Source organism: Panthera uncia, chromosome D1, assembly GCF_023721935.1.
Source record: "Panthera uncia isolate 11264 chromosome D1, Puncia_PCG_1.0, whole genome shotgun sequence".
In the NCBI taxonomy this organism is placed as follows: Eukaryota; Metazoa; Chordata; class Mammalia; order Carnivora; family Felidae; genus Panthera; species Panthera uncia.
The window spans coordinates 97,127,524-97,153,250 of record NC_064808.1 but is presented as its reverse complement, the minus strand read 5'-3'; the positions used below and the strand labels follow the sequence as shown (position 1 = coordinate 97,153,250).

At 53.8% G+C, this 25,727-nt stretch overlaps 3 protein-coding genes across 3 annotated transcripts; 1 reads left to right on the top strand and 2 right to left on the bottom strand.

The window, feature by feature from the left end:
* Window positions 1–7,934: 7,934 nt before the first annotated feature.
* APOA4 (apolipoprotein A4) lies at window positions 7,935–10,593 on the bottom strand. The gene is made up of 3 exons (XM_049612837.1): window positions 10,434–10,593; window positions 9,942–10,068; window positions 7,935–9,153 (listed from the first exon to the last, which is right to left on the bottom strand). Exons 1-3 carry the CDS (start codon window positions 10,480–10,482, stop codon window positions 8,181–8,183), a joined length of 1,149 nt encoding a protein of 382 aa, XP_049468794.1. The 5' UTR covers window positions 10,483–10,593; the 3' UTR covers window positions 7,935–8,180.
* A 5,343-nt stretch (window positions 10,594–15,936) lies between these two features.
* On the top strand, window positions 15,937–18,684 carry APOC3 (apolipoprotein C3). Its single transcript, XM_049612824.1, has 4 exons — window positions 15,937–16,021; window positions 16,647–16,713; window positions 16,880–17,003; window positions 18,110–18,684. The coding sequence occupies exons 2-4, from the start codon at window positions 16,659–16,661 to the stop codon at window positions 18,231–18,233; spliced, it is 303 nt and encodes a 100-aa protein (XP_049468781.1). The 5' UTR covers window positions 15,937–16,021; window positions 16,647–16,658; the 3' UTR covers window positions 18,234–18,684.
* A 2,015-nt stretch (window positions 18,685–20,699) lies between these two features.
* Window positions 20,700–22,817, bottom strand: APOA1 (apolipoprotein A1). Its single transcript, XM_049612813.1, has 4 exons — window positions 22,742–22,817; window positions 22,495–22,557; window positions 22,146–22,299; window positions 20,700–21,483 (listed from the first exon to the last, which is right to left on the bottom strand). Exons 2-4 carry the CDS (start codon window positions 22,535–22,537, stop codon window positions 20,880–20,882), a joined length of 801 nt encoding a protein of 266 aa, XP_049468770.1. The 5' UTR covers window positions 22,538–22,557; window positions 22,742–22,817; the 3' UTR covers window positions 20,700–20,879.
* Window positions 22,818–25,727: the final 2,910 nt, after the last annotated feature.

The window sequence follows — 25,727 nt, the reverse complement described above, 5'->3', positions numbered from 1 at the left end:
TTATTTGTTTGGGTTTTGTTTACACATACCCTTTTCCATCTCCAAAGATCTGAGGCTACTGGCAGTCAAAATTGAGATGATGATGATGATGATGATGATGGTGGTGGTGACAGGACCAGTGAAAATAAAAATAATAACACAAAACCATAATCTGATAAGACACAAGATCTAAAAGACAATCACAGAGGCAATTAGGTATGAGAAAATTGTAATTGTTGACTTCATATTGGTTTGGGTTTTCTGGAAGCCCATGAAGCGAGAAATTCAATCAGTTACATTATTGTCATACTCAGAAGAAGGAAGCGCACCAGACTCAAACAGAAAATAAAGCTTTTCCAAACACAGAATAGCTAACTAAATATCCCCGTGGTACTTTATATACAGGGACCTTAGAATTGTAGCAAAAAGTCCCTGGTCATTGGTAATTTTGCATAAGATCGAGGTGAGGTTGCCCAAGTATCAAAGCTTCTGGTGGCCTGACAAGATCTATGGCTGGAACCAAGAGTGCCTTGGCATGTTGAAGTGGGAAGTCCTGTCTATTAAAATATTAACATTAATAGTTTTTTATTTTGTTAATATGTAAAAGACTAGTACAATGTAGAAAAGTCTAAAATACAGAGAAGCACAATTATATATAATCACCCATAACTCCACCATCGGCTCTTGTATATTCTTCCATATTTTTTTATCTAGGCATATATTTACATTCATTTTTGACAATTCACTTTTATAGTATCAAGCTGTTCAGTAACCCGACTTACCTTTTCAAGAGCATATCATACTTATACATCCATGTCAATACATGTTCACTCACAATATGATTTTCAGTGGAGGTGAATACAGACATACCAATAATTTAACAACCCCCTCTTCTACATTGTTTTGTTTTTGATTTTTTAAACAACACTGCAATGGACATCTTTATAGCTAAATGCATGCATTCCATGGTTATTGCCTTAACATAATTTTTAAATAGGAGAACATTTTCTGAGCACATACATTCCTATTCACAAACCCTTTGCAACAATTCTGAAGACCTCCCAGGTAGGTTGGAACCAGTGGCTTAGACTTCAGAGGCATAGATGCACCACAAAGTTCTCAATGATCTTCCATCTATGCTACTTTTGTGGACTTTCAGATAAACATGGAAAAATGAATGCATGTATCTAATTTCACTTTTTTCTGAAACCTCCCTCAAACTATGGTAAAGAGATTTTTTTTAAGAAAAGACTTAGACCCATAGGACCAGGAAGGATAGACGAAAAGGTGCCAGCAAGATAGTAAAGGTAGAAAATAGGCAGACCCTTTGCAATTGATTCAGCAGTCCTGAGAGAGCGGATCGTAAGTTGGCAGTGGGGAAAGGTGAGTTCCCACCTTTTTTTTATTGCACTGAATTAACAAAAGGCTTAAGGACTTATAGTAGATCTGCAGCTAGCCTACGTTGCACCTGTGTGTGAATTAGAACTAACCTCCTCATTCTCAAGACACACTACTGCCATCTGCCAGAAACTTGTCATAAACAATACACAATTCAATAATGTCCATAGTGTGAGAAAGGTGTCCTCAGAATTGGGCAGTGCACAGCTTGTACAGACATACATAACAGCCCTGAACGCAAGGCACCAGTTACCACTAGAGGTGAATGAAGAGGCTGTTGTAAAATATGAAAGATTGGTTGAAATTATTTAAAGAGCAGGTAAAACTTTAGCTCCTTTATCTCACCTTAGCAAAGACTGGAGGTTTATTTTCTAAAAAGGGAAAAACTAAAAAAGAAAGTCAGGCAGAGTTGAGAACAGGGATGCTATGCTAGAAATAAAGGGATTATATCAAAGGATGCCCTCTGAATGCTGAGCCCCATCCTTCTTCTTCCACTGAGCCCCAAGAACACTGGTATCCAGGCCTTTACCCTCCAGGCAGGAAAGTGAGAGAAACTTCCTAAGGACACATGACCAACTCAAAAGGAAATACCTAAATATTTCTACATTAGGAGTTCCCCAACTAAACATTCCAGAGGATCATCCAACAGTGAGGCTCACAGCCAATGAGTGCCACTCATGTACTTGGAGCTTCAAACCAGCTTTAAAATCCTGACTCTTAAATTTAAGCAGACAAGCAAACATTACCAGTTATTTGAGGACAGATCCTAATGTGAAAGAAAGATAGAGACCCAAAACAAACATTTCAAAAAGAACTTGAAGAAAATCAAAGCTATACAGAAAGAACACTTAAAAATACCATGAATATTGGAGTAGCTGGGTGGCTCAGTCAGTTAAGAGTCCAACTCTTGATCTCAGCTTGGGTCTTGATCTCAGGATTGTGATTTCAAGACCCATGTTGGGCCTGTGTTGGGCCCACATTGGGCATGGAGCCTACTTAAAAAAAAAATACCATGAATATCATCAGAGAGTTAAATATATCACATCGACAAAATAGGAATAGGGTATTATAAAAGAACATTCACAGATTTTTTTAAAAAAGATCTTGCAGGAGCGCCTGGGTGGCTCAGTCACTTGGGCGGCCGACTTCGGCTCAGGTCATGATCTCGCGGTCCGTGAGTTCGAGCCCCGCATCGGGCTCTGTGCTGACCCGCTCAGAGCCTGGAGCCTGTTTCGGATTCTGTGTCTCCCTCTCTCTCTGACCCTTCCCCGTTCATGCTCTGTCTCTCTCTGTCTCAAAAATAAATAAACGTTAAAAAAAAATAATAAAAAAAATAAAAAAGATCTTGCAAATTAAAAATAAGGATGCAGAAACGAAAACCTGAGTAGAGGGTGAGGAAGTCCACCAGAAAGGAGAGCATACAGAGAAGGAAGACATCAGAGAAAAAGTAAGGAAATTAGACGGCTTGTCCAGAACTTTCCTAGTATTGGAATAGATGAATAAAAATGGTGCAATCAGCTTGTAAAACAATTCAGCATGACCTGGTAAAGATGAATATACACGTATTGTACCACTGAGCATGAGACAAAGATTCATTAAATTTGTTAATTTATTCAACAAATATCTATTGTGCACCTGCTAGGTTCTAGCCATCGTGCGAAGCACTGATCATATGAGAATAAACAAGATGGGCGAGACCTCTCCCTTCTCAGAAACCAACCGAAATTGTTCATCCCAAGGCAGAGGTGAAGTATGGCACATCTCTGGCTCAATTTTGTCTACAAGGTTTGGGGCTCCATGCGAGGAGTGTCTGGGTAGGCTTCCTGTGGACAGAACATATATATAAGGGGATTATAATTATTCTGTGGCTCAGAAGAGAAGCAAAAGTACCACCAATGCTTGTATTGAGAAAGGACAAGTTTAAATCTAATAATCTTTAACAGAGGGGGTGCCTGGGTGGCTCAGTTGGTTTAGCATCCAACTCTTGACTTCAGCTCAGGCCATGATCTCCCAGATGGTGAGTCTGAGCCCCACGTCGGGCTCTGTGCTGACAATGTGAAGCCTTCTTGGGATTCTGTCTCCGTCTCTCTCTGCCCCACTCTTGCTTGCTCTCTTTCTTTCTCTCAAAAATAAATACAAATAAACTTAAGAAAATAACCTTTAACAGAGTTGTTCAAACATAAAATCAATCGTCTGGGCAGATGGCAAGTTGGCTGTCAGTGGAGGTGTTCGACGCTAAACAGGATTGATTCACTCAACCGAGAGGTGACTGTGTGCCAGGCACTGCGTGAGGCATGTGTATTAGTCAGCTATTCTGCATAACAAATCACCCCAAAACTTAACATCGTATGATCTCTCACAATTGCTGTGGGTCTGTGGCTAGGCTGTGCGGTTCTGGTCCAGGATATGTCATGAGGTTGCAGGCAAGATGTTGGCTGGGGCCACAGTCATCTGAAGGCTTGACCACACATCTGTTTCCAAGGTGGCTCACTCACGTGCCTGGCAAGTTGGTGCTGGCTGTTGAGCAGGGGCTGCTGTTCTTCTCTGTGTGGCTCCCTCCCCAGAGCAGCTTGAGTGTCCTCCCAACAGAGTAGCTGTCTTCCCTCAGAGTCAGTGATCCAAAGGAGAGCAAGGTGTGAGCCACAAGGCCCTTTTGATCTAGCCTCAGGAGTCATACACCGTGACTTGCATAATAGCCTATTGATCACACAGGTCAGCCCTCCACCCATGAGAGAGACCACACAGGGCGTGAGCCAGAGAGGAGGATCAATCTCGGAGCCATGTGGCAGCCTGGCCACCATAGTCTGTACACACAACGGTGGAGGAATGGGGTACCTGTCTGTGTAGAGTTGTGTTCATTTGCTAGAAACAGTGTCAAGGAATTGGCCCGAGAGACAAGGCGATTCCCTCCAAACCTCAAGTCCTATGATTTTGTGCATAGGTCCTAGTTTTTCAGTTACCGCATCACTTGCCTACCGTCTCAGAACCAGCTGCTCAAATCCTCTTTTTTTTCAATGTTTTATTGATTTTTGAGAGTGAGAGCGTGAGCAGGAGTGGGAGGAGGGACACAGAGAGAGGGGAACGGAAGATCCGAAGCAGACTTTGTGCTGACAGCAGCAAGCCCGATGCCGGGCTCAAACTCACAAACCGTGAGATTGTGACCTGAGTTGATGTCAGATGCTCAACCAACTGAGCCCCGCAGGTGCCCCTCAAATTATCACTCTTCTGACATGGGCAATGCTGGGGTCTCTAACTACTTCCCTCCATTATTAGCTGCTAATTGTCACACGGTGAGATAACCATGGTTCTGTCCTCCATGCTTTCAGACAGAGAAGTCCCAGATAACCCCACACTTGTGGTTTCTCTCCCCAGAGCATGCCATCACCTGTGTGCTTCATCCTGGGATCACGGGGAGTTCTATGATAACACCAAAAGAACACAGCATCCCCGCTGTTTTTGACTGGGCTGGAACAATCCCTCAACAGCAGTAAGGCCCTGTGGGTTCAGGAGGAGAGCAGGCCCCACACCCTTCCTTTGCCTTGTTGTGCTCTCCTCTCCCTAATCAAGGCCGTTCCATCACCAGACACCTCAGGGTTAGTGACCTCTCTGACGTTCTCAAATGACCTCTGACCTTTCAGCTTTGGGGATGGGTGCAGGTGTGTGGCTAGCGTCTCAGCCCAGCCCACACCAGGGCTGGCTGACACTCTTTGGGGGCACTAGCCCATGCCTGTAGAGGAGTCCATCACATCCGGGTCACCTGAGGGGCCACGGGTGGTTGGGGGAGCTTCAGGCCTGAGATTGTGCTGGGCTCGGGACAAACTGCACTGGGCGATATTGATGTGGGCTGTGCAGAAGTCCAGGAAACACCCCCTACCCGGCACTTGCAGGGGACTCTAAGTACATGTCTTCTGGGTTTAAGTGTTTCAGTCTTGCTAAGTGGTCAAGCCTGGATCCTGGAGTAGCTCTGGTGAATATTTATTAATTTATTTGTTTTTTTGTTTGTTTATAGTTTTTAAAGTAATACTATTAGGATGGCTATTATTAAAACAACAATAGAAAATAACAAGTGTTGGAGAGGGTAAGGAGAAAAGAGCCCCAGTTCCCTGTTGACGGTAATGTAAAACATTTGCATGAAAATATGGCGTTTCCTCAAAAAGAATTAAACATAGAATTACCACATGATGCAGCAATTCTGATTCTGGATATATACACAGAAGAATTGAAAGCAGAGACTTGAAAATAGCATAATAGCATTATTCACAATAGCCAAAGGGTAGAAACAACCCATTGATGACTCACCATCAATGGTGAGTGCCTAAACAGAATGTGGTCTATACATACAATGGAATAGTATTCTGCCTTAAAAAAAAAAAAAGAAGAAGAAGAAGAAGGAGGAGGAGGAGGAGGAGGGGGAGGAGGATATTCTGGTCCATGCTACCACATGGATGAACCTTGAAAACATTATGGTAAGTGAAAGGTGAAAGAAGCCAGGCACAAAAGGATAAATATTGTATGATTCCCTTATGCATATTCTCTAGAACAGGTCAACTCCTAGAGACAGAAAGTAGAGTAGAGGTTACCAGAAGCTGGCGTGGGGGTGATAATGTGGAATTCCTTAATGGATACAGAGTTTCCTGTTTGGGATGATAAAGAAATTTTGGAAAGGGGCACCCGGGCGGCTCAGTCGGTTAAGTATCTGACTTCGGCTCAGGTCATGATCTCATGGTTCGTGAGTTTGAGCCCCGCATGAGGCTCTGTGCTGGCAGGTCAGAGCCTGGAGCCTGCTTCGGATTCTGTGTCTCCCTCTCTCTGTGGCCCTCCCTCACTCACACTCTGTCTCTCTCTTTGTCTCTCAAAAATAAATTAAACATAAACAAATTTTTTAATAAAAAAAGAAATTTTGGAGATAGCAGTGATGGCTGTACAACATTGTGAATGTAATTAATGTCTCTGAATTATATAATGGTTAAAATGGTAAATTTTATGTTATATATGTGTGTGTGTGTGTGTGTGTGTGTGTGTGTTTTACCACAGTAAAAAGGTAATACTAAATAGTATCTTAAAATCCCAATACTATATAAAATATATGAAGTGGAAAGCAATATCTCACCTTTCTGAGATGAACCCTGATGAATTTACCACCTAAGCTTTCAGATTTCTTTCTCCCGTGGAAGTCAGATATCAAGAATCGAATATGATCCGGCAGAACCCATCTGCCCCTTGTGTGGTAGGCATCACCCCTGCTCTGTGGGGTTCTCGGGGGCTGGACGGCTTGCTTGGGTTTGAAACTCCGTTCCACCACTTGTTACCTAATGTACCTTACCATTCTGAACTGCCTTTTCCTTATCTGCTGTATCTTCAATGTTACAGTTTGTTGGGAGGAGTATATGAGTCAATGTACATATACCATGGGGGGCTGGGGATTTTGTTGTTATTGTTGTTTTGTTTCAATGTTTATTTTTGAGAGAGAGAGACAGACATACAGACAGACAGAATGGTGAGTGGAGGAGGAGCAGAGAGTGGGAGACACAGAATCGGAAACAGGCTCCAGGCTCTGAGTTGTCAGCACAGAGCCCGACGTGGGGCTCGAACTCATGAACCGCGAGATCATGACCTGAGCCGCAGTCAGATGCTTAGCCAACTGAGCCACCCAGGTGCTCCTGTTTTTGTTTTTTTGATATTTATTTATTTTTGAGCGGGGGCGGGCGGGAGGGTGCACAAGCAGGGAAGGGGCAGAGAGAGACAGAATCTGAAACAGGTTCCAGGCTCTGAGCTGTCCGCACAGAGCCCAACATGGGACTTGAACTGACAAGCCGTGAGATCATGACCTGAGCTGAAGTCAGATGCTTAACTGACTGAGCCACCCAGGCACCCCTCTACTGTGTTTTTTAAAAGCACCTAGCACTAGGGAGCGCAGAGTCTCAGCTTTATTGCAATGCCTGTATTATAACTTTCTGCCACTGGACATTCCTCATTCCCTATTTTCCCTTCTGTAACCTCCCTTCCTTTCCTACTATTTACCACCACCTCAAATGCCTGTACGGGGAATGCACAGAATCCATTTCTTTCCAGCCTATTCCTTAACGTTTCCTCTTTAGCAGCCAGCATGGAGTACCAAATACAATTCTCTCTCTGAGAAGAATTTTAGGTCTAGCTGTTGAATTAACGGACTTTTTTTTTTTTTTACCTCCTTACACATTCACATACAAATATACATATGTTTCTTAACGGGGTTGTATAATGCATAACATCCAGAACCTGGCTTTCGTTCGCTTAAAATATCTTGGACATCCTCTCATAAAGAGATAGATTCCCCAAACCAAATCAGAGCATTCTTCTTGTACTTGGGAACTCACGAGAGAGTGAGCCCCGTTGTCAGAACATGTATGAAAAAGGTGGGTAGAGCCGGCTAAGTGAATATTTCGTCTTTGGATAACGTGTGACATCTTTTTCCACCTCTCCTTAGAACACCCTCGAAAGCCCTCTCAGCACTCCCTGCCCTCACCCCTCCTGCAATCTCATCCCCCCAGCCCTTGGTGTCCCTCAAAGTATCCCCTGCCGGCCCCCGCCAAGCTTTGCCAAGCCGTGATTTTCGCCCAGCTCAGGCCCACCAACGCCGAGAAGACACGCTGCGACCAGACTGGACTAGTTTCTCAGCAGCTTTATTGAGTAGCGAGAGGTAGTGTCTTTTTCCACTGGACATGTGTCCTCAAGCTTGTACAAGAACTGCCTTGGGACAGACAGACAGACCGGTGGCTGGGCAGGGCAGGTGTTCCTGGTAGCGTGGGAGCACCAGGGACAGCTCAGCTCTCCAAAGGGCCTGGCGCCCGCTCTTGCTCGGGGAGGGCCAGAGGCATGTCCTGGTTCTCCTTCTCCTTGAGGGTGCTGAAGAAAGAGTTGACCTTGTCTCTCAGGTCCTTCTCCAGGAAGCTCAGGTGGTCTTCCATCCCGCCTGCGTAGGGGCCCAGCTTCTGCCTGAGCTCCTCCAACTGCTGCACAAGGGCTCTGTTGAAGGTGTCGCCGTAGGGCCCCATGTTGCGGCGGAACTCCTCCACCTGCCGGTCCAGGTGGCTGTTGAGCTGGGCCAGCGACTCCTGCAGTCCCTTGGCGTTGTCCCTCAGCTTGCCGCGCACGTCCTCGGCCACCGGCGCCAGCCTCTGCCGCAGCTCCTCGGCATTGGCCGTGATCTTGGCCTTCAGCTCCTCGGCATTCTTCTTCATCTGGAAGGCCAGCCCCTCGAGCTGGTGGTTGAGCTTCTCCTGGACGTCCTGCGCGTAGGGAGCCAGGCTGCGGCGCAGCTCTTCCACGTTCTGGTCGATCTTGACCTTGAGCTCATCGGCGTAGGGCGTGAGATGCCCCTTGAGCTCTTCTATGTTCTGGTCGATCTTGGCCTTGAACTCATCTGCGTAGGGCGTCAGTGAGGACTGCAGGTTGCCCACGTTCTCGCGCAGCACGGTCTCCATGCGCTGCGCGTGGGACGTCAGGTGGCGCCGCAGGTGCTCGGCGTGAGTGTTGACCTGGGTGCGCAGCTCGTCCGCGTAGGGCCCCAGGCGCTGCTGCAGCTCGCGCACATTGTCCCCGATTTTCTGGCTCACCTCGTTGGCGTGGGGCAGCAGCCGTGCCCGCAGCTCCTCCAGCTCCTTCCGAATCTCCTCCTTCAGCTTCTCGGAGTCTTTGGTCAGGCGTTCGTGCAGCTCAGTGGCGAAGGGCACGAGCTTCTTCTGCAGGTTATCCGCATAGGTGTTCACTTGCCCGAGCTTGTCCTGGAAGAGGGCACTACACAGGAAGGACACAAGAGGGCCACCGTTACACTTGGCATTCCGTGCCAGGACCTTGTCTCCTTATATACCTGCCTAAGACAGGTGAGTGTTCAAGGGTACTGAGTTCACCCAGCTCGGCTCTGTGGCCTTCCCTGCGGTAGACCATGGTTTGAGAGGGTGGATGCAATAGACTAAGTTATTACCTTTTATCTCTGAGTCTCCCCCTGACATTGAGTCACAATACCCACCTATCATGTGACCTCCAGGGGTTTGCTTTCCCCTCCCTATCTGTGAACTAGAAAGGGCAGACTTTGAAGTCCTTCCCAGCACAGGTGCACTGTGACATAGATCACATTCATTGATAGGATGTTAGGCTCTGGACCCCTTCCAGTGTCTTTTACGGATTCAAAATACTGGTTTCCCTGCACGTGCCTGTCCTCACAGGCTCCCCAGATATCCCCACGTCCCTTCCCATGATGTCCCAGGGGCCCGTCTTTCTGGAATGTGTTAGGACCCAGCTCCCGTGACATCTCCCTCCCTCCCTTTCTTCCATGCATCTCAATGCTAAGACGTGGCCATTTGGCACAGTCTAGAAGGTTAAAGCAGAAGATTCCTTAGGGATTATCAGTCCAACCCCCTGTCTGCATGTGGATCCCAGATCCAGAGATCTCAGGGCCACTGGGTGAGTTAGTGACAGGGCAGTGGGCATCCTAAGCCCAGGTCTCCTGCCTCTGAGCTCAGCCCTTGGCTGCCGCATTGCATGGCCTTTAAGAAGCCCCACCCCACAAGTCGTGTCTTTCTTACTTGAGCTGCTGGGTGAGCTCAGACTGCTGGAGATGTTCCACGGCTTCCTTGGCATTGTTGCTCAGCTGACTGAAGTAGTCCCACACCACGGTGGCCACCTGGTCGGGACTGACCTCAGCCCGGGCACCTGGGCAGGAAGCAGACAGTGATTCATGAGGATCTATCTCCTTCCTTGCCCCTCTGCACCAGCCCTGAGCTGCAGACCAGCTGATGGTGGGGGAGCCTGACCGCTGATCTCCTCCTCTGTGCTTCCCTAGTTAGAAGCTGGGAAGTTAGAAACTGGGCTGGCACTCACGCCAGCGGGCAGAACATTCTCAATAGGCCAGCCCTCCTGTGAACCGAGTGGCAAGTGGGCAGCCTTCTGTGTCCAACTGGGGGATGACAGGCCTTTGGAACCGTCCTGTTGCCTGGGCCTCAGACTCTCCATCCTGCCCACTCGATGTGGCAGAGGGTCCTGCCCAAGAGCCCCATCCAGAGGAAGCTCCTACTCACCGGTGACAGCCACTAGGGCCAGGGTCAGGACCACAGCCCTCAGGAACATCCTGGGCTTCTCGCCGGGCTGCACTGGATCCTTTCTGGAATCAGACGGCGCAACGGGAGAGGCTCTCAGGCAGCTCCACCTGTGCTGCTGTCCGAACTGACCAAAGCTCGGAGCCAGCCAGCCATTTAAACTCCCACCAGCCTGCCCTCCCCGCCTCCCTCCCCCATGTGACTCCACGCTGGAAGATGACACATTCCCAGGAAGCCTCTTGGACTTTTGTGACTCTAAGACAACGTGGAAGCTGACAGTGGACTGAGGCTTGGGCAGCAGTCAGAAGAAGCTGTTCTGTCCTCATGCCCCACCCAGTATGAAGGGAGGGTGGGGAGCCATGAGCTGTGGGAGGCAAGAGGCCCAGGGAACCCCCGAGCCAGGGAGCGACTGATGCCCCAGGGGCCCTGCTGACAATTCTGGATCTGAGCCAGGTTTGGGGAGTAAAGTTCACACCTCCTCTGTCTGCCTCAGGGGAAAGAGTCCCCCCCGCCCCACACATTTCCCAAACTGACTCCATCTCAGAGCACCAGACACTAGACTAGGACATCCAGGGTCACAGGGACAGCAAGCTAAGATCCAGAGCTCTGGTCAAGGTGCGCCCAGGAGGAGGGCGAGCGGGCAGGTCGGTGGAGTGGGCAGAACCCCATATTGAAAGGGTTAATAAAAAAAAAATTTTTTTTTAATTCATTTTTGAGGGAGAGAGAGAGAGAGAGAACACGAACAGGGGAAGGGCGGAGAGAGAGGGAGACACAGAATCTGAAGCAGGCTCCAGGCTCTGAGCTGTCAGCGCAGAGCCCAATGCAGGGCTCAAACTCACAAACCGCGAGGTCATGATCTAAGCTGAAGTCAGACGCCCAACCAACTGAGCCACCCAGGCACCCCTTGAAGGGGTTGATTTTAAGTGTGCTTCATGTCCCGCTGCTGCCCAGCTGTGCCACCTTGGCCTAGTGACTCAACTTGGCCAAATTCTGAGCCTCAGTTTCTCCTTCGGACACGGAGTTGCTGGGCATAATAAATGAGCTGTTGCTCGTGCAATGGGTGTAGCGCCTGGCTCAGAATAAGCACTACACAGTCATTGTTGTTGTTATTAATAATAACCTTGTTTTCCTGATTGGGGCCCTGGCAGGGGGTCCAGTAGAATGCTCATCCCTCCAGAGAGAGGGCAGAGTCAGGCCCAGCCCTCTAGGGATCACCAGGGTGGGGTACGATGCAGGGGGAATGGCTCCCAAGCTTAGCCACACTCCCTGGGTGGGAGCAGTCAGCCTGTGCTGAATCTCAGGACCTGACCTCTTAGGGGACTTCTCACTGGGGGCCGGGGGATGGGGTCAGGAGGTCTTCTAGGAGACTTCTATCGTTCTCTACAATGAGGTCATACACACGATTACAGAAAGCCATCCACCAAGAAGACAACGCGGCCTGCTCTGCATGGGCCCCTCTGCTAGACCATGCCACCTGCAGTGACCGTGAGAGGAAACTCGTTCCCACTGCACTGTTGGCTCTGATCCGAGAGCACAGGGCCCGACACACGGGTGGACTCCTGGCCACCCGCCATCACGACAGCCCACAGTTGTGTTAACCCTGATTTATCGGGCCTCCATTTTTCATACTCCAGAAGTGGCTTGATGTCTCATGGGATTAAAGACAGCTAAGGCCTTTCAGCCTCTTGTGCCCTGCCGTGTCCCCATACTGCCCATGGTCGCCTCCAGTCTCAGGGAGCCCCGCCTTCCTGGACAGCTGTCCCTATCTCGCGGTAGTTGTGAAGGGCTCAGATTCTGGAGTCGGACTCCATGGGTTTGCGTCTGGGCTCCCCACTTACTGTCCACGTGACCTCGGGAAAATCTCCTAATCTCTCTGAGTCTCAGCTGCCTCAGCTGGGCGTAGAATAATGAGGAATCAGTGAGACAGTCTGTGTCACGCTGGGAACAGTGTCTAGGAACAGCACTAGCCACATTTCACCCTGCAAGCCTTACCTCCCTGCCACACTGGCCTATCGCTCCTGTTCCTGCTCCCCAGTCAGGCACAGTCCAGTCTCGGGTGGGTGCAAAGGTCAGTGCTCAGTGCCCCCATCCCTTCCCCCGGGGCCAGAGATGAAAAGAGCAATGAGTCACCAAGAACATCTCAGCTGCAGCCTGACCTCTTGGACTTGGAGTGTGAACAACAGGTGCCACCAGAACGTGACAGGTCCTGTCTCACTTGCCTGGGCGTACACACACTAGGAGTGTCTGTACCCCACTGAGCACGTCTGAGAGCACCTGCCAGGACGTGCACAGATTCACATAAGTGTGCAAATACTTCAGCTGTCTGTGGGCACAAAGCTAAGGCATCTCGCTAAGGGACCGGTGCCGGCCTGTGCGAGCAGCCGCAACCACGAGGGGGGTGTGCTGCTTCCTGACATGTCATGGGTGGATGCCATTACTGAATGCATATGTTTCCCCAAGTCAGTGGGCACGTTTTGTATCAGTCTGTAAACAGATTTGCACCGGGAACAGGGGAAGAACGAGTGTCCAGTCTTACGGCGTTCGAGCCGCGGGCTCGGCCTCCGGCTGGGCCTCTGGTTCTCTTTGGGCACAGATGCTGGCCTCTCCTGCAGGACCTGACCCTATGAGACAAGAGACGGCCCCATCGGTGGACACAGGGGGCCCATGTGATGCTGGGCAAATCATGTGCCTCTCTGAGCCTCGCTCTCCTTGTGTGTGCAACAGACGGCCCTAATGGTTGGTAATACAATGAGGTTGAAAGTCCAGCATTACAGCCACCCTCCTGTCCACCCCACAGGGACAAAACCAGGGGTCAGCCCAGAGCTCAGAGCCAGGAGGGGAGAGCTCAAGACCAGCCAGAGACAGGCAAGTCACATGGACATATTCCCCACAGATGCTCCACTCTGGCCCTCTTCCCAGGGCAGAATTAAAGAGGGGTAGCTCCTGTTGTTGTTACAGGAAGGATCTGGGTGGGATAATAGGAGGAACTTCCCGCATGGAGAGGCATGGGGAACCAGATCCTCTGGCTGGCAGTGCTGAATCGGGGCTCCCCATCCAGCCTAATGGCAGGGGCATGGATCACAGAGGCTTCTGTGCTAAGCCTCGCCCAGACGCAAGGAAGCTAGTGAGGAGTCAGCCTAGCCCTAGAGGACCAGTTTTGGCCCCAGCTGCTCAAGCCTCCCTCCCATCCCCTCCTTACCACCACTGGTGACTCCTTACAGCCAGTCTGCGGGCCAGGCCCAGAGCAGCCACCTCATCCCAGGGGAGCCAGCGTGGGATGGAGAGAGAGAGAGAAAGGAGAGAGAGGCAGCTTAGGCTGGCCCCTGAGAGGGCCCCTCCCGAGAGAGCCCTACTGAGACCCAAGCCAGAGCTGTCAGGAGGGCACTCAATTGTGCCTAGCCCTTTGAAAGAGGAAAAGTCCCAGGACTCATGGCATGCCACACCCCTGCTGCATGGGCCCACACACCTGGGTTCTCTGCCCAGCTCAGCACGACCCTGCTGGGTCTCTCTGCCCCCATCTTCTGACCTCCCTGGCCTCAGGGGGCCCATTGCTACATGCGAGAGAGAGGACAGGTTCCTCCAGACCCTCCACACACAGCGAAAGAGAGTTGGAGGGTCCAGGGCCAAGGGATCCAGCCAGCCCATTCTAGCAGGCCCAGGGACCGAGGACTTTGTACTCTGACCCAGCCTGGAACCTGGATTCCCACTGTGGCCTTCACCTCCGGGGCCGAGGGACAGGCCAGAACAGAAGAGTGACACGGGCACAAGTTGCTCTCTACCCTCCCTGGTGCGCAGATCCTTCAGCAACCTGATCAGCTTCCTTTCCTCCCCACCCCATCACCAAAATCTGTGCTCAGGAAGAGATCTGAAACTGATTTACTCTAAGGTCTGAGTGAATGATAAATCTCCAAGGGTCTCATCGCTCCAAGCTGCCTACTACCAGTATTGGTATTTGAAGACCCGGATTCTGGTTTCCGGCTCTACCAGTGATGTGCTGTATGTACTCGGGGACATCTCTACCCCTTCGAGCCCTAGGTCTCTCATCTACCAAATGGCATCGTTAATATCTACTTCATAGAAATCTATTTGCATTTTAACAGAATACAAGATCTAAGTCAAAGGAGTGAACTTCTAATGGAGAAAGGTCAAGTCTTAGCAAACAAAGAATTCTGAGGGTGGAGCCAGGCCTCTTTCTCAGGCCTCTGATTTCACACCGTGGAGTTAGTTGCTTCTTCCTGAGAAGATGGCTGCCTGCTTTCAAAAGCCCTATTTCCTCCTGCCTTCAGACTATGCTGTCTAGGGATAGACAAGGTGTTTGGGAGGAAGAAAGAGATTTATCAAGCCTGTTCCATGAACCAGTTGCTTTGTACATGCCTCATTTACTTTGTACCACAACTCTTGGCATATCAGCATTCTATCCCCTTTTACAAGAGGAGCAAATTGAGGCTCTGAGGTATTAGGTCTCTGTTCCTGGGTCATATGACTTAAGAGTCACAGGCATCGTTTGAACCTGGGATTTCTTGGCTTCAAAGTCTTATTAGCCTCCCTGATCCTGCTATCCAGGTTATGGCTCCTGTTGCGGGCCCAGGGCCACCTCACCCCGAGGAAGGTAAGCCCGAGTCCTCTCCTGGACAGCCCCTGCAGAGCTCCTCTGTCCCCTCTCCCCATCGGACTGGCCTCACCACAACCTCGGTTCGTTCCAGCTCCCCTCCTAGCCAGGGGGCTCCGAGGGCTGCCATTTCAAAGCTGAGGAAACCAAGCCCGAGGTGAGAGGTGCTCAGCGCTGGCAATCAGTCCCAGTTGTCGCTGTCTGGGGAAGGCCCAAGCCTGGAACCCCAGCTCCTGCCCCAGGAAATGTTATCAGTGGGTCCAGAGGGCAAGGGGAGGAGGAGGGGGGGAAAGGCCTTGGGCTCAGAGCAGCCTGTGCTGTTCTCCCACCACCCCCTGCCCTGGGCTCAGCTGGAGAGGCTCCTGAAGAAGAGACGTTGATGCAGGGGAGGGGGCTGTGTGGAGTCAACTGTGTCTCCCCTCCCCACACAAGCCTCTGCCCATAGGTCTTCGGTGACTTCACTCCCGACACCCCACCCCAATACTGAGTTGTTCTCAAGCCTGAAGAAGCCCATCACCCCTTCTCAATCCAGCCCCCACCCCTTCCAGGCTGTTTCCAGGGCCCAGGGGGCGGGGTGCGGGGAGGGACCTGAAAGGCATGTGCGAAGGGCTGCGGTGGCCCAGAGACCCCTGGCTTCTCCCCTAATGCCTTTCCCCTACCTCTCCCTGGGGAGCCAGGCCGCTTGGAGGAAATGGGGTATGCCTAGTCCCTGAGCCCCTCTGGGCTGCAGGGGTGGCAGGAGACCAGTGTGGTCACCGCGGCACCTAGAGATTTCCCAACTCTCCCAGCAAACCTGGCTGCGTCTGGGCACCCTGCCTCGGGCCCTGGTCTAGACTGATCAGCAGGTGACCTTTGCCCAGCTTACTGGGCCCTCTGTGCCCGCTGTCCTGGAGACAATATAAACCAGGTCAGAACCCTCAGGTCTGCCTGCTCAGTTCATCCCAAGAAACCGCTGCTCCAGGTAATGCCCCCTGGGGAGGAGGAGGGTGAGGGAGAAAGGAGAGGCAGGATGGCGAGGGGCAGAGGACAGTCCCTGCCCAGAGCGGCCAGCACAAACTGGAGAAGAGCTTACTGGAGCCAAGGAAGCCCCGGGGCTAGAGAAGCGGCCAGCACCTCCAGTTGCACACTGGGGGATACCGAGGCTCATGGAAGGCAGGGCACTTGCTCACAGCACGACCGGAACTGGCTCCAAATCCGTGCACTTTCCCTCACTCTGTGTTTAGGACTGGAAGAAGCCTTAGACCCCAGTCCTACCCCAGACAGAAAAACCGAGGCCCAGAGAGGGACAGGAATCTACCCCAAGTCACACAACGTGTTAGTGGCAGGAACCAGGCCGGAACCCGGGTGCCTTGATTCCTGGTCTGGTGGGTTTTCTGCTCCGGCCCTTGGCCCCGCGCTCTCTCCCAGCCTGGCTCTGCCCGAGGCCTCTGGCTGGAAGCCCTTCACCTGCCGTGTTAGCTGGCACCAGGCCCTCTCTCCTCCTGGCTTGACCCAGCTCGGGATCCACGGCAGGGGCCACACCACCTCTCCAGGGAGGACCAGAGGTGGGGGGCTTGGGGTACCCCTCTCAAGACACTTCCCTGCAGGACAGAGGTGCCATGCAGTCCCGGGTCCTTCTCATCACTGCCCTCCTGGTGCTCCTGGCCTCTGCCCGTAAGCAGCTCTTGGGGACAGGGCTAGGGATAGGGAGGGGCGGGCAGCCGTCTGCCTGGAGGACCTGGGAATGGCTTGAGTATCCCACACCCTGGCCGGTGGCTGGGCGGAGGCGAAGGGCTCCCCAGAGGCCAGTCTATCTCACTCCACCCCGCTCTCCCGGCAGGAGCTACAGAGGGGGAGGACCCCTCCCTTCTGGGCCTTATGCAGGGTTACGTCCAGCATGCCACCAAGACCGCCCAGGACACGCTGACCACCATGCGGGAGTTCCCGGTGGCCCAGCAGGCCAGGTACACCCTCACGTCTCGGTGCTCGGCGCCGGCTCTGGGCTCCCTCCCGCCTCTGACTCAGCAGAGCCCGGGCAGTGGGGCCGTGGCTTGCCCACACCCACCGGGACCTGTGCCTCTCGGAGCCTCCGTGCTCTGGTCTGTGGAACGGGGCCCTCACGGGGCTTTCTCGGGCTGGAGAGATGGAGGCCGGCTGTAGCCTTCCTTCCCCTCATCTCCTCCTGGCCTCTTCTCCCTTTGTGGGCCCTCCCTTCTCCAGGCTCTCTGCACGGCTCTTAGGAAGGCCCTGTTAGCTCTTGCTCCCACTCCCTTTTTCTGGTGGAGGTTGGCTGGGAGGTCCCACTCAATCCAATTTTCAGCCTGGTGTGTGTGTGTGTGTGTGTGTGTGTGTGTGTGTGTCTTTCTGCCTTGTGCCAAGACTTGGAGCCCAGGTCAACAAGTCTGTGCTTCCTCTCCCATCCTGCCCTGCCTTCTAGTCCTCTCTTCTCCCCTGCTCCCTTCTGCACCTCCACTGCGAATTGGCCAGCATTCACATAGCTGAGGCGCTCACAGAATTTCATGGTCCTCAGAACCGGCTGTGGAGTGGGTATTGTTTGTGCCATTTTGCACATGAGAAAATGGAGGCTCAGAGAGGTTAAGGGAACCGCCCCCACCCTCCGCCCCCCCGCCGCCCAGATCACACAACTAATTCATCCTCTGAGGATTTTCCAAAAGGGAGACTGCTTCCCTCTGCCCCACCCCACTCAGAGCCACCAGGTTGTACAACCCTGGAGGGCATCATTTGCCTCGAACAGAATGACAGCCCAGGCTTTACAAATCTCCCACTCAACCACTCCCCTCCAGCTGGCCTCAGACCCATGGTGACACAGAGGTCTGCCCCACCCCGGAGAAACAAGCTAGACTTGTGCTAGGGTCCCATCACCCCCTCCAGCATCTCTTCTGCCTGAGGTGACAGCAGAAAGGGTCTTGGCCTGAGGTGTCAGGGGCGTTGCTGGAGGAGGTTGAGAGGGAGGGTGGAGAGGCAGTGGGGATACGGCAGGGGCCCCGCCGCCTTCACGTGAGCTCTTACCCCCACTTCCATTGCTTCCCCTTACTGATTTAACCCTCAGGGACTGGGTGACCGGTCGCTTCAGCTCCCTGAAAGACTACTGGAGCACGCTTACAGGCAAGTTCTCTGGGTTCTGGGATTCGACCTTTGCCGTCACACCGACGCCAGCCTCTGAAGCCAAGTGAGACCTTGACGCACCACGTCTTCCTGCCCACCCAGCCCGCTGGCTCCTTGGGCCATCCCAAAAGTCGCTTGAAAGTGACGGCATTCTCACCTTCCGCCCCACCCCAGACCTGGCCCACCCCCAAGCCTCCTGCCCTGCCAATAAAACTGGATGAGAAGCTGCCGCGAGTGGGACGTCCCACGCATGCCATGTGTGTTCGGGCGTGGAAATGGGCCAGGGCTCTTCTGTGGGTGGGCGCTGGGCTGCGTCCCACTCAGCCGGCCTGGGGCCAGTGCCCTACGCACCTGTTAGCAGTCGGGTGGTGTCTGGGCCCAAGTTTCCTCATCACACGGAGGCAGGAGAACTCTGCTTCCACAGGCTTGTGTGGAGGAGAAGATGGGGTAAGAGATCCGACAACACTTTGATAAACTGTCAGATGCTGTACAACATGACTTGAGTGTGTGATCTGTGCCAGGCACGGTGCCTGGCATCTTTGTGCCATCCGTCATCAGAGCTGTCACTGCTGTCTGTGGAGCTCTGTGGAGCTGACTCGCACTACCCAGGCCGCCTGGCCCTCTCAGCCACACTTGAGGGAAGGAGGCTGATGGGGAGCGGCTGGAATAAGATACAACTAGGCTGTGGTTTGGGGGCCATCATTTTATATCAGCCTTAGTTTCTTACCTGTTAAGTGGGTGCAACAACGCCACCTCCACTGTAGATTTGTTGAACGAATGAATGAGGCTGCGCAGAGCACCTGGCACATCAAAGTACCTTGTAAATGGTCATCCTTGTTGCTCTAGGCTGAGCTGATTTCCCCTTGGGACCAGAATTGGAGCCGGGGGAATCCGGCGTCTCAGGAACTAAGAAGGAACCCAAAGTTACCCAACAGAGGCTGTTTCCCTTGTGTCCCCGCCCCCCAACAGATGTTCACGTCAGGGAGTCCCAGAACCACAGACTACTTGGGCAGGCCCTCGCTCTTCCAAGGAAAAAACCGAGGTTCAGAAAGGTGAAGGCACTTGCCCAATGTCACAGAATCAGCAAATGGCAGAGCTGGACCTGAAGCTCAGATCAGCTGCTCATATTCTGCTCAGCTGACACAGAAAAACACTTCGTTACTCCTACGCTGGGTGTCAGGGGGCTCCTTGGCACATCTGGCTGACATCAGCACCTCCGGCCCCATGTGGAGACATCTGCTCTCCCTTTGGAAATCCACCTGGGCTTTTCTTCTGGCCCAACCGGGCCAGGGATCCCAGCACCCACACCTGGAAAGTGTTCTCACCCAGATCTGGGCTTGACACCTATTATGGCTCTTGATGGCTAGGAACTAAAAAGCCCACTGCTTTATCCAGAAGTTTGCAAGACGTGCTGGAGATGGGGGGAGAGGCAGGGGGCAAAAGGCCCCGTGGGGAGACGGCAGGGAAAGTTCCATCAGGGCACTGCCCAGATCTCTGATCTGTGAATCTGGGCACGCACATGGGGGTAAGTACCTGAGTGTGAAGAGGGGGCCGGCTGCGCATAGGAGTGTGCGCTTGAGAACGTGCATGCGCCTGTGCACAGCCGTGTGAACTCGAGTGCCTGACCACACGCTTTTTTTAAAAAACGACCCAGAATGCGTCTGAAAAGGGCTACCGAACCCATCCAGCTCTTCAGCCCTGGCCTGTGACTTCCGGGTTCAGCTTTGTCATCAGTATCATGGATGTAGCGGCGGTCTACCCAGGATTTGGGGGAGGATGCAGTGAGATGACGGATGTGAATGCATCTTAGAAATAAAAGTGGGCTAATTACCTGTAATCAGGTGGGGGTTATTGTTCTGACTCAGGCTTGGAGCCCCGCGGGGGGGAGGGCTGGTTTACACAGCTGTGCTGGAGGAAACATCCGCTGCTTCTGGAAAGGGCGGGACCCTGAGGAGTGGCATGCTGCCCTTGTGAAAAAAAGAAAAGGGAAGCGTCTGTTTCCTCGTTTTTTTTGGAATTCATCAAGAAGGAAGGAGCAGAGGCTAAGCTCTTCCTTTGAGCTCGTCCCTAATCCTTCCAGCCCCAGGGGCTCCTTGAGGCCCACCCCAGCCCACCTGGAGCCAGAGTGCTGGCGGGGCTCCTGGCCTGGCCTGTGTGTGTGGGGGGAGGGGGGGAGGGGTGACACTCCCCACCCAGCCGGAGCCCACTTCTCCCAGCAAAGCCCGCCCTGTTTCCTGACCCTCCTCCAACAGGGCTGCGGTTCTTCTCGCATGAGGAGTTTTCAGGTTACTCCGCGTTGGATTGTCTGTCACCTTGCCTGGTCCTCTATGATTTCCTCTCTGTTTGGGCCTCCTCGGGAAGGGGACTCCATCCACTACCTCACTCCTAGCGGCCGGGTCCTCGCATGAGGACCCTGAGGGGCCCAGGTTCCGAGCTGATGGGCTCCGGCTCCCTGTCCCCTGGTCAGAGGCCCTGGCGCCGTGACGTCCCCTCCGCCGCCCGCACCCCGTTCCCATTCTCCCCCCAAAAAAGAATTTATAGTTTTTTGGAGCACATTTTATTGTTTAAAAGTCACAACCGAAGCCTCAACAAACACAAAAACAAAACAAAACAACGCGGCCCAACACGGGCGTCCCGCTTTGAAAACGTTTATTCTAAGAACCCGATCGAAGGCCAGGGGAGCCCGAGGCGGCCCCCCTCTGGTCCCGGGCGCGTCACTGAGCGTTCAGCTTCTTGGTGGCCTCGTCGACGATGGCCATTAAGCCGACCTTGAAGCTCTCCAGCACGGGCAGCAGGCCCTGGCGGAGGTCCTCCAGCGCGGGCTTGGCCTTCTCGCTGAGCGCGCTCAGGTGCTCGCTGGCCTTGGCGTGGTACTCGGCCAGGCTGGCGCCGCCGCTCTCCTTGAGCGCCTGCAGCCGCGCGGCCAGGCGCTCGCGCAGCTCGTCGCTGTAGGGGGCCAGCTGCGCGCGCAGCGCGTCCACGTGGGTGCGCGCGCGGTCGCGCAGCTCCTCGCCCAGCGGGCTCAGCTTCTCGTGCAGCTCCTGCAGCTTCTGGCGCGCGCCCTCGCGCAGCTCCGTGCCCAGCGGCGCCACCTTCTGGCGGTACAGCTCCACCTCCTCTTGCCACTTTTTCTGGAAGTCGTCCAGGTAGGGCTGCACCTTCTGCTTCACCTCCTCCAGATCCTTGCTCATCTCCTGCCTCAGCACCTCCGTCTCCTTCTCCAGGTTATCCCAGAACTCCTGGGTGACCGGGCCGATCTGCTCGCGCAGCTTGGTGATCGTGCTGCCCAAGGTGTCCCAGTTGTCTAGGAGTTTCAGGCTGAAGGGGTGGGGCGGGGAGAGCGAGGGGCTCAGGGGTGGCCTCCCTGCCGGGGCACCCCGGGCCAGCCCCGGGGCCGCCTGCGGTGAGCCCTGAGCGGCACCTGTCGACGTACCGCAGCCCGGGGGCCAGAGCCCAGCCTAGCTTGCCCTACACACGGTCCCCGCCACGGCAGCCCGCCGTGCTCCCATCGCCGTCGCGTCCCGTTGTACTGATGGACTGAGGAGTTAGTAAGAGACGAAGCCAAGCCGGGCTTGCTGCCCAGTCTTGCCTGGCCCCAAAGCTGGGCCCCAAGGACCTCGTCTCCACACTCCCAGGCCGTCGTCGTCTCTGAAGACGGCCACCCCTGTTGCTGGGCAGGAGCGGGGCAGGTAGCTAAGAACGGGAAGGGGCTGGGTTACACTTGCAGGCAAAAGGCGCTGTGATTGCTGAGCCGGCAGCACAGATCTGCCCCTTGCTACGGCACTACCACATATTATTCTCCCTAAAATGAGTTCTGAGATGACGGTCATTTGGGGGATCCCATTCCTGTGTTCCATGCCTTCTATGGGGCCCATGAAATAGGTGATCCGGCCATTGTGGCTACATCTTCCCACAGGCCTCTCTGTCCCCCAGAAAGCGCAACCCCTGCCCCTGCCCGTGGCCCCAGGCTGGGTCCTTACTTCAGCTGTTTTCCCAAGGCGGAGGCTTCAAACTGGGCCACATACTCTCTGCCGCCGTCTTTGACTGCATCCACGTACACGGTAACTAAATCCTTCACTCGATCCCAAGGTGACTGGGGGTCATCTTGCTGCCAGAAATGCCGAGCCTGGCTCCCTGCGGGTGAGAGGGGAGACCCAGATCAGGCCTGCTCTGGACCAGGATCGGCGCTGAAATGCCAGGCTTGGAGGCAGGGAAGAGGGGGTGAGAAATCCTGCTCCCTGTGCCCAGGAGGGTGGCCCACAGGGACTTAGGGAGAAGGGCCCTCTGCCAAAGGCTGGCTTCCTAAGTTGGGGGGCACGGGGTACCTACCCGTGAGGAAGAGCACGGCCAAGGTCAGCACCACGGCTTTCATCCTGAAGGGACGTGGGTGACCTGGAGGAGAAGAGGGTCCCGGCTGAGCGGGGCAGGCCTCTAGCGTGGAGGAGCCCAGTGCTCTCCTGCTCATTTTAGCCAGGGGTGGGGGCAGGACAGAGTGGGAGAGGGTCTCAGAACCCAGAGTCCCAGCATGGGGACACTCTGGAGCCAGGACCCCCGAGCCTCAGATGGCAGCACTTACCTCAAGGGCTCCAGCCGTCTCTGAGCTGCCAGCTATCCTAGCCTATTTATGTCTCCAGGCAGGGGCTGGGCTGGGAGGCTGATAAGCCCAGCCCAGGCCTTGCTGCTGCTCACTGGTCCTGGCGATGTGGAACTTAGAGTTCAAGGATCAGCTCTGTCCCTGGGGCCGGACAAATAGAGTGGGCAAACAGGAAGCTGCGGGGGCTGCAGGGCCAGGGATCAAGGGTTCAGGCGGGGGCCACAGGGTGGTTGCAGGCTCGCAGGTCCTCAGGGTCGGGGTCATCTGGACCCATCCCTTCTCCTGAGGGGGAGGGGGATATGTGCCCTCCAGTATCTGTCGTGCCAGTGCAGCCGGGGAGAGGAGGGAAGGAGGCAAGAGACACCAGCTGGCCAGGGATGGCCGGGACTCCTCCACTCAGGAGATGCCCTCCCCACCGTCCCCTTGCATTCCAAGGAGATTATTTTGCACCCGCCCTGCCCTTCCCCTGCAAAGGCAGCAGACGGTCTTCCCACCAACACCCTGTTTTCTATTTTGTCCCAGCAGGTCAGCATACCTCTCTCCAGGCTCCTCCAGACCTCCCAAACCCTTAGCCTAAGGGGACCCGTGGAGCCAGGGAGTGGCCTGGGGAGAGTGTAGAGGGAGGGCTCAGTGGCTCCCAGACTGAGATTTTGAAGCCCTGGCATTTCAAAATGAATTCTAGAGACCAACTTCGAGTTGCCAGCTCTTGATTTTTGTCAAGTAAAAACGTTACCCACTGCCCTAGCCACCCACCCAGACCCCCGTCTACCAGGACCAGCTCTGCAAAAAAGAAATGATTTTTTTTTTTTAACAGCCCACAAAAGGACATAATGTCAGAACCAAGGACAGTCTCTTAAATTGAATCCATATATATCTTTGCGTTGTTCAAGCTTATGTTCTACCACACACGGTGAGAATGGATACCAGCCTTCAGGGGTCACCGGTGCAGGGGGAAAGACCTCTGGAGTAGAAGGCGGCAGGAGACCTGGTTTCTCACTTCCTTCCTCCTCCAACTTGCAAAATCCTGGAGAAGGATCGCAAGCCAGTTATGTAATCTCTCTGAGCCTCGGTTTCCTCTCAGTAAAATGGAGACAGAAATGGCCGGGGTCGTCGGAGGACCCCGGGGGAGTCCTGTGAATGCAAACTGTGTGCTCACTGGCATTGGCAGCAGTGTCCTCCACGGGTCCTCTCGGGAGGCCCGGGACCTCCAACACCAGGTCACCGACGATGGGCCCTGAGTCATAGAGCCTGTGCGGGACCCAAGCTGAGAGGGCCACTGGGATCAACCCCTCCAGGCTCTCTCCTCCCTGCCATCTCACACATGAGGAAGTTGGAGAGAGTAGAACGAATTTGCCCTAGGTATCTGGTCTCTCAGCAAATTAGAGGCAGGACTGGACTTCGCACCCAGCTCTCTCTGGATGTAGACCCAGGATGGAAATGTGCCCTGCACCATCTACCCAGGACACTCCCTAAATTACTCTAAACACCTGCCTGGTGCTGCTGTTGGCCGGGTCCCGGAGCTTCAGGGCCCCCAAGCCTCTGCCACTGTAGCGGGTCTCCTGCCCTTCACCTCAGACAAGGCGGCTTGGAGCTGGACAGCCCCAGGTTGGAGTCCCAGCTCTGCCACGAGTTAGCTGTGTGACCCCGGGCAACTTATACAACCTCGGCACACCTCAGTCCCTTATCTGCTGAATGAAGAAAACGATGGGACATGCCATCTCCTGGAGTCACAGTATGCGGAGTATGTCTGGCAGGATAATGCCCCCAACCCCCCCCCCCCCCCCCCCCCCCCCCCCCCCCGCCAGTGATGTTCAGGTCCTCATCCCTGGAGCCTGTAACTCTTACATGGTAAAAGGGGCCGTGTAGATGTGATTATAAGGACCTTGAGGTGGGTGGTTTTCCTGGATTATCCAGGTGTGCCCAATATCAGTAAAAGCGTCCTTAAATATACAGGAGGGAGGTAGGAGAAGCAGTCAGAAGAGAGAGGACAGGAGCGCAAGTCAGAGCGATGTGACTGCTGGAAGGGGGCTGCAAGCCAAGGAATGTGGGTGGCCTCCAGAAGCTGGAAGAAGAAACATATTTTCCCTTACAGCCTTTGCTAACACCAGGAGTTTAACTTGGTCTGACCCACTTGGGACTTTTGACCTCTAGAACTGTACTCAGGTAATAAATGTGTGTTGTCTTAAGCACCACATCGGAACATCCGTGGCAAAACTGAAAGGTAGCTGGCATTCAGTAACAGTTCTGTGTCCCAGAATCCCAGTTTCTGGCATTCTATCCCCTGGCTCCCACAGAACACAACTTGCACGGTCAGGCCGGAGCTAAGACCTCGGCTTCCAGAAGCAGAAGTGGCAAGTACTCACATTTTCTCTGTGTGGTTCTGACCTGCGGGTGCCGAGATGTGGGGCCTCTGTTCCTGCGCTGACCCAGCCCCAGGGATCCACGGGGCCCTGCAGAGAGGGAGGTAGTCTCACTGAGCAGCTGGCCTGGGCTGCCACTTGGCCAGCCCAGCTTTCCGCCCGAGGCTTAAAGATCACCGGGGGGGGGGGGGGGGGGGGGGGGGGAGGCTGGTCCCCTCCTGGGGGCAGTTCCTGGTGTCTCAGGCCAAGAGAGGCTCCTTTCTTTTTGGGCGTGCAGCTCGCCCCAGCCAGCATGTGGGGGACTCAGAAGCTTACGGGCTGGACTTCAAGCTACCTGCCACTGTTCCACCCTTCTCTTTGGTTTATTACTTAAGTGCTCATGATGGCTACCCCGAATTCCAACATTTGTGTAGTTCGCCAGTGGCCAAAGCACCTTCACGATCGTCCCTGGAAGGCTGGGCAGTCAGATATTTTCGCTGTTGTCTCGCCTAGCAGTAGATGGCAGCTCAGAGCTGCCCGTGGCTTCCAGCCATTGGTGTCTGCTGCCATCAGGAGCAGGACTCAGGAGGCCTGGCTGGCCACCTCGTGTTCTGATCAGGGGCTTCTCG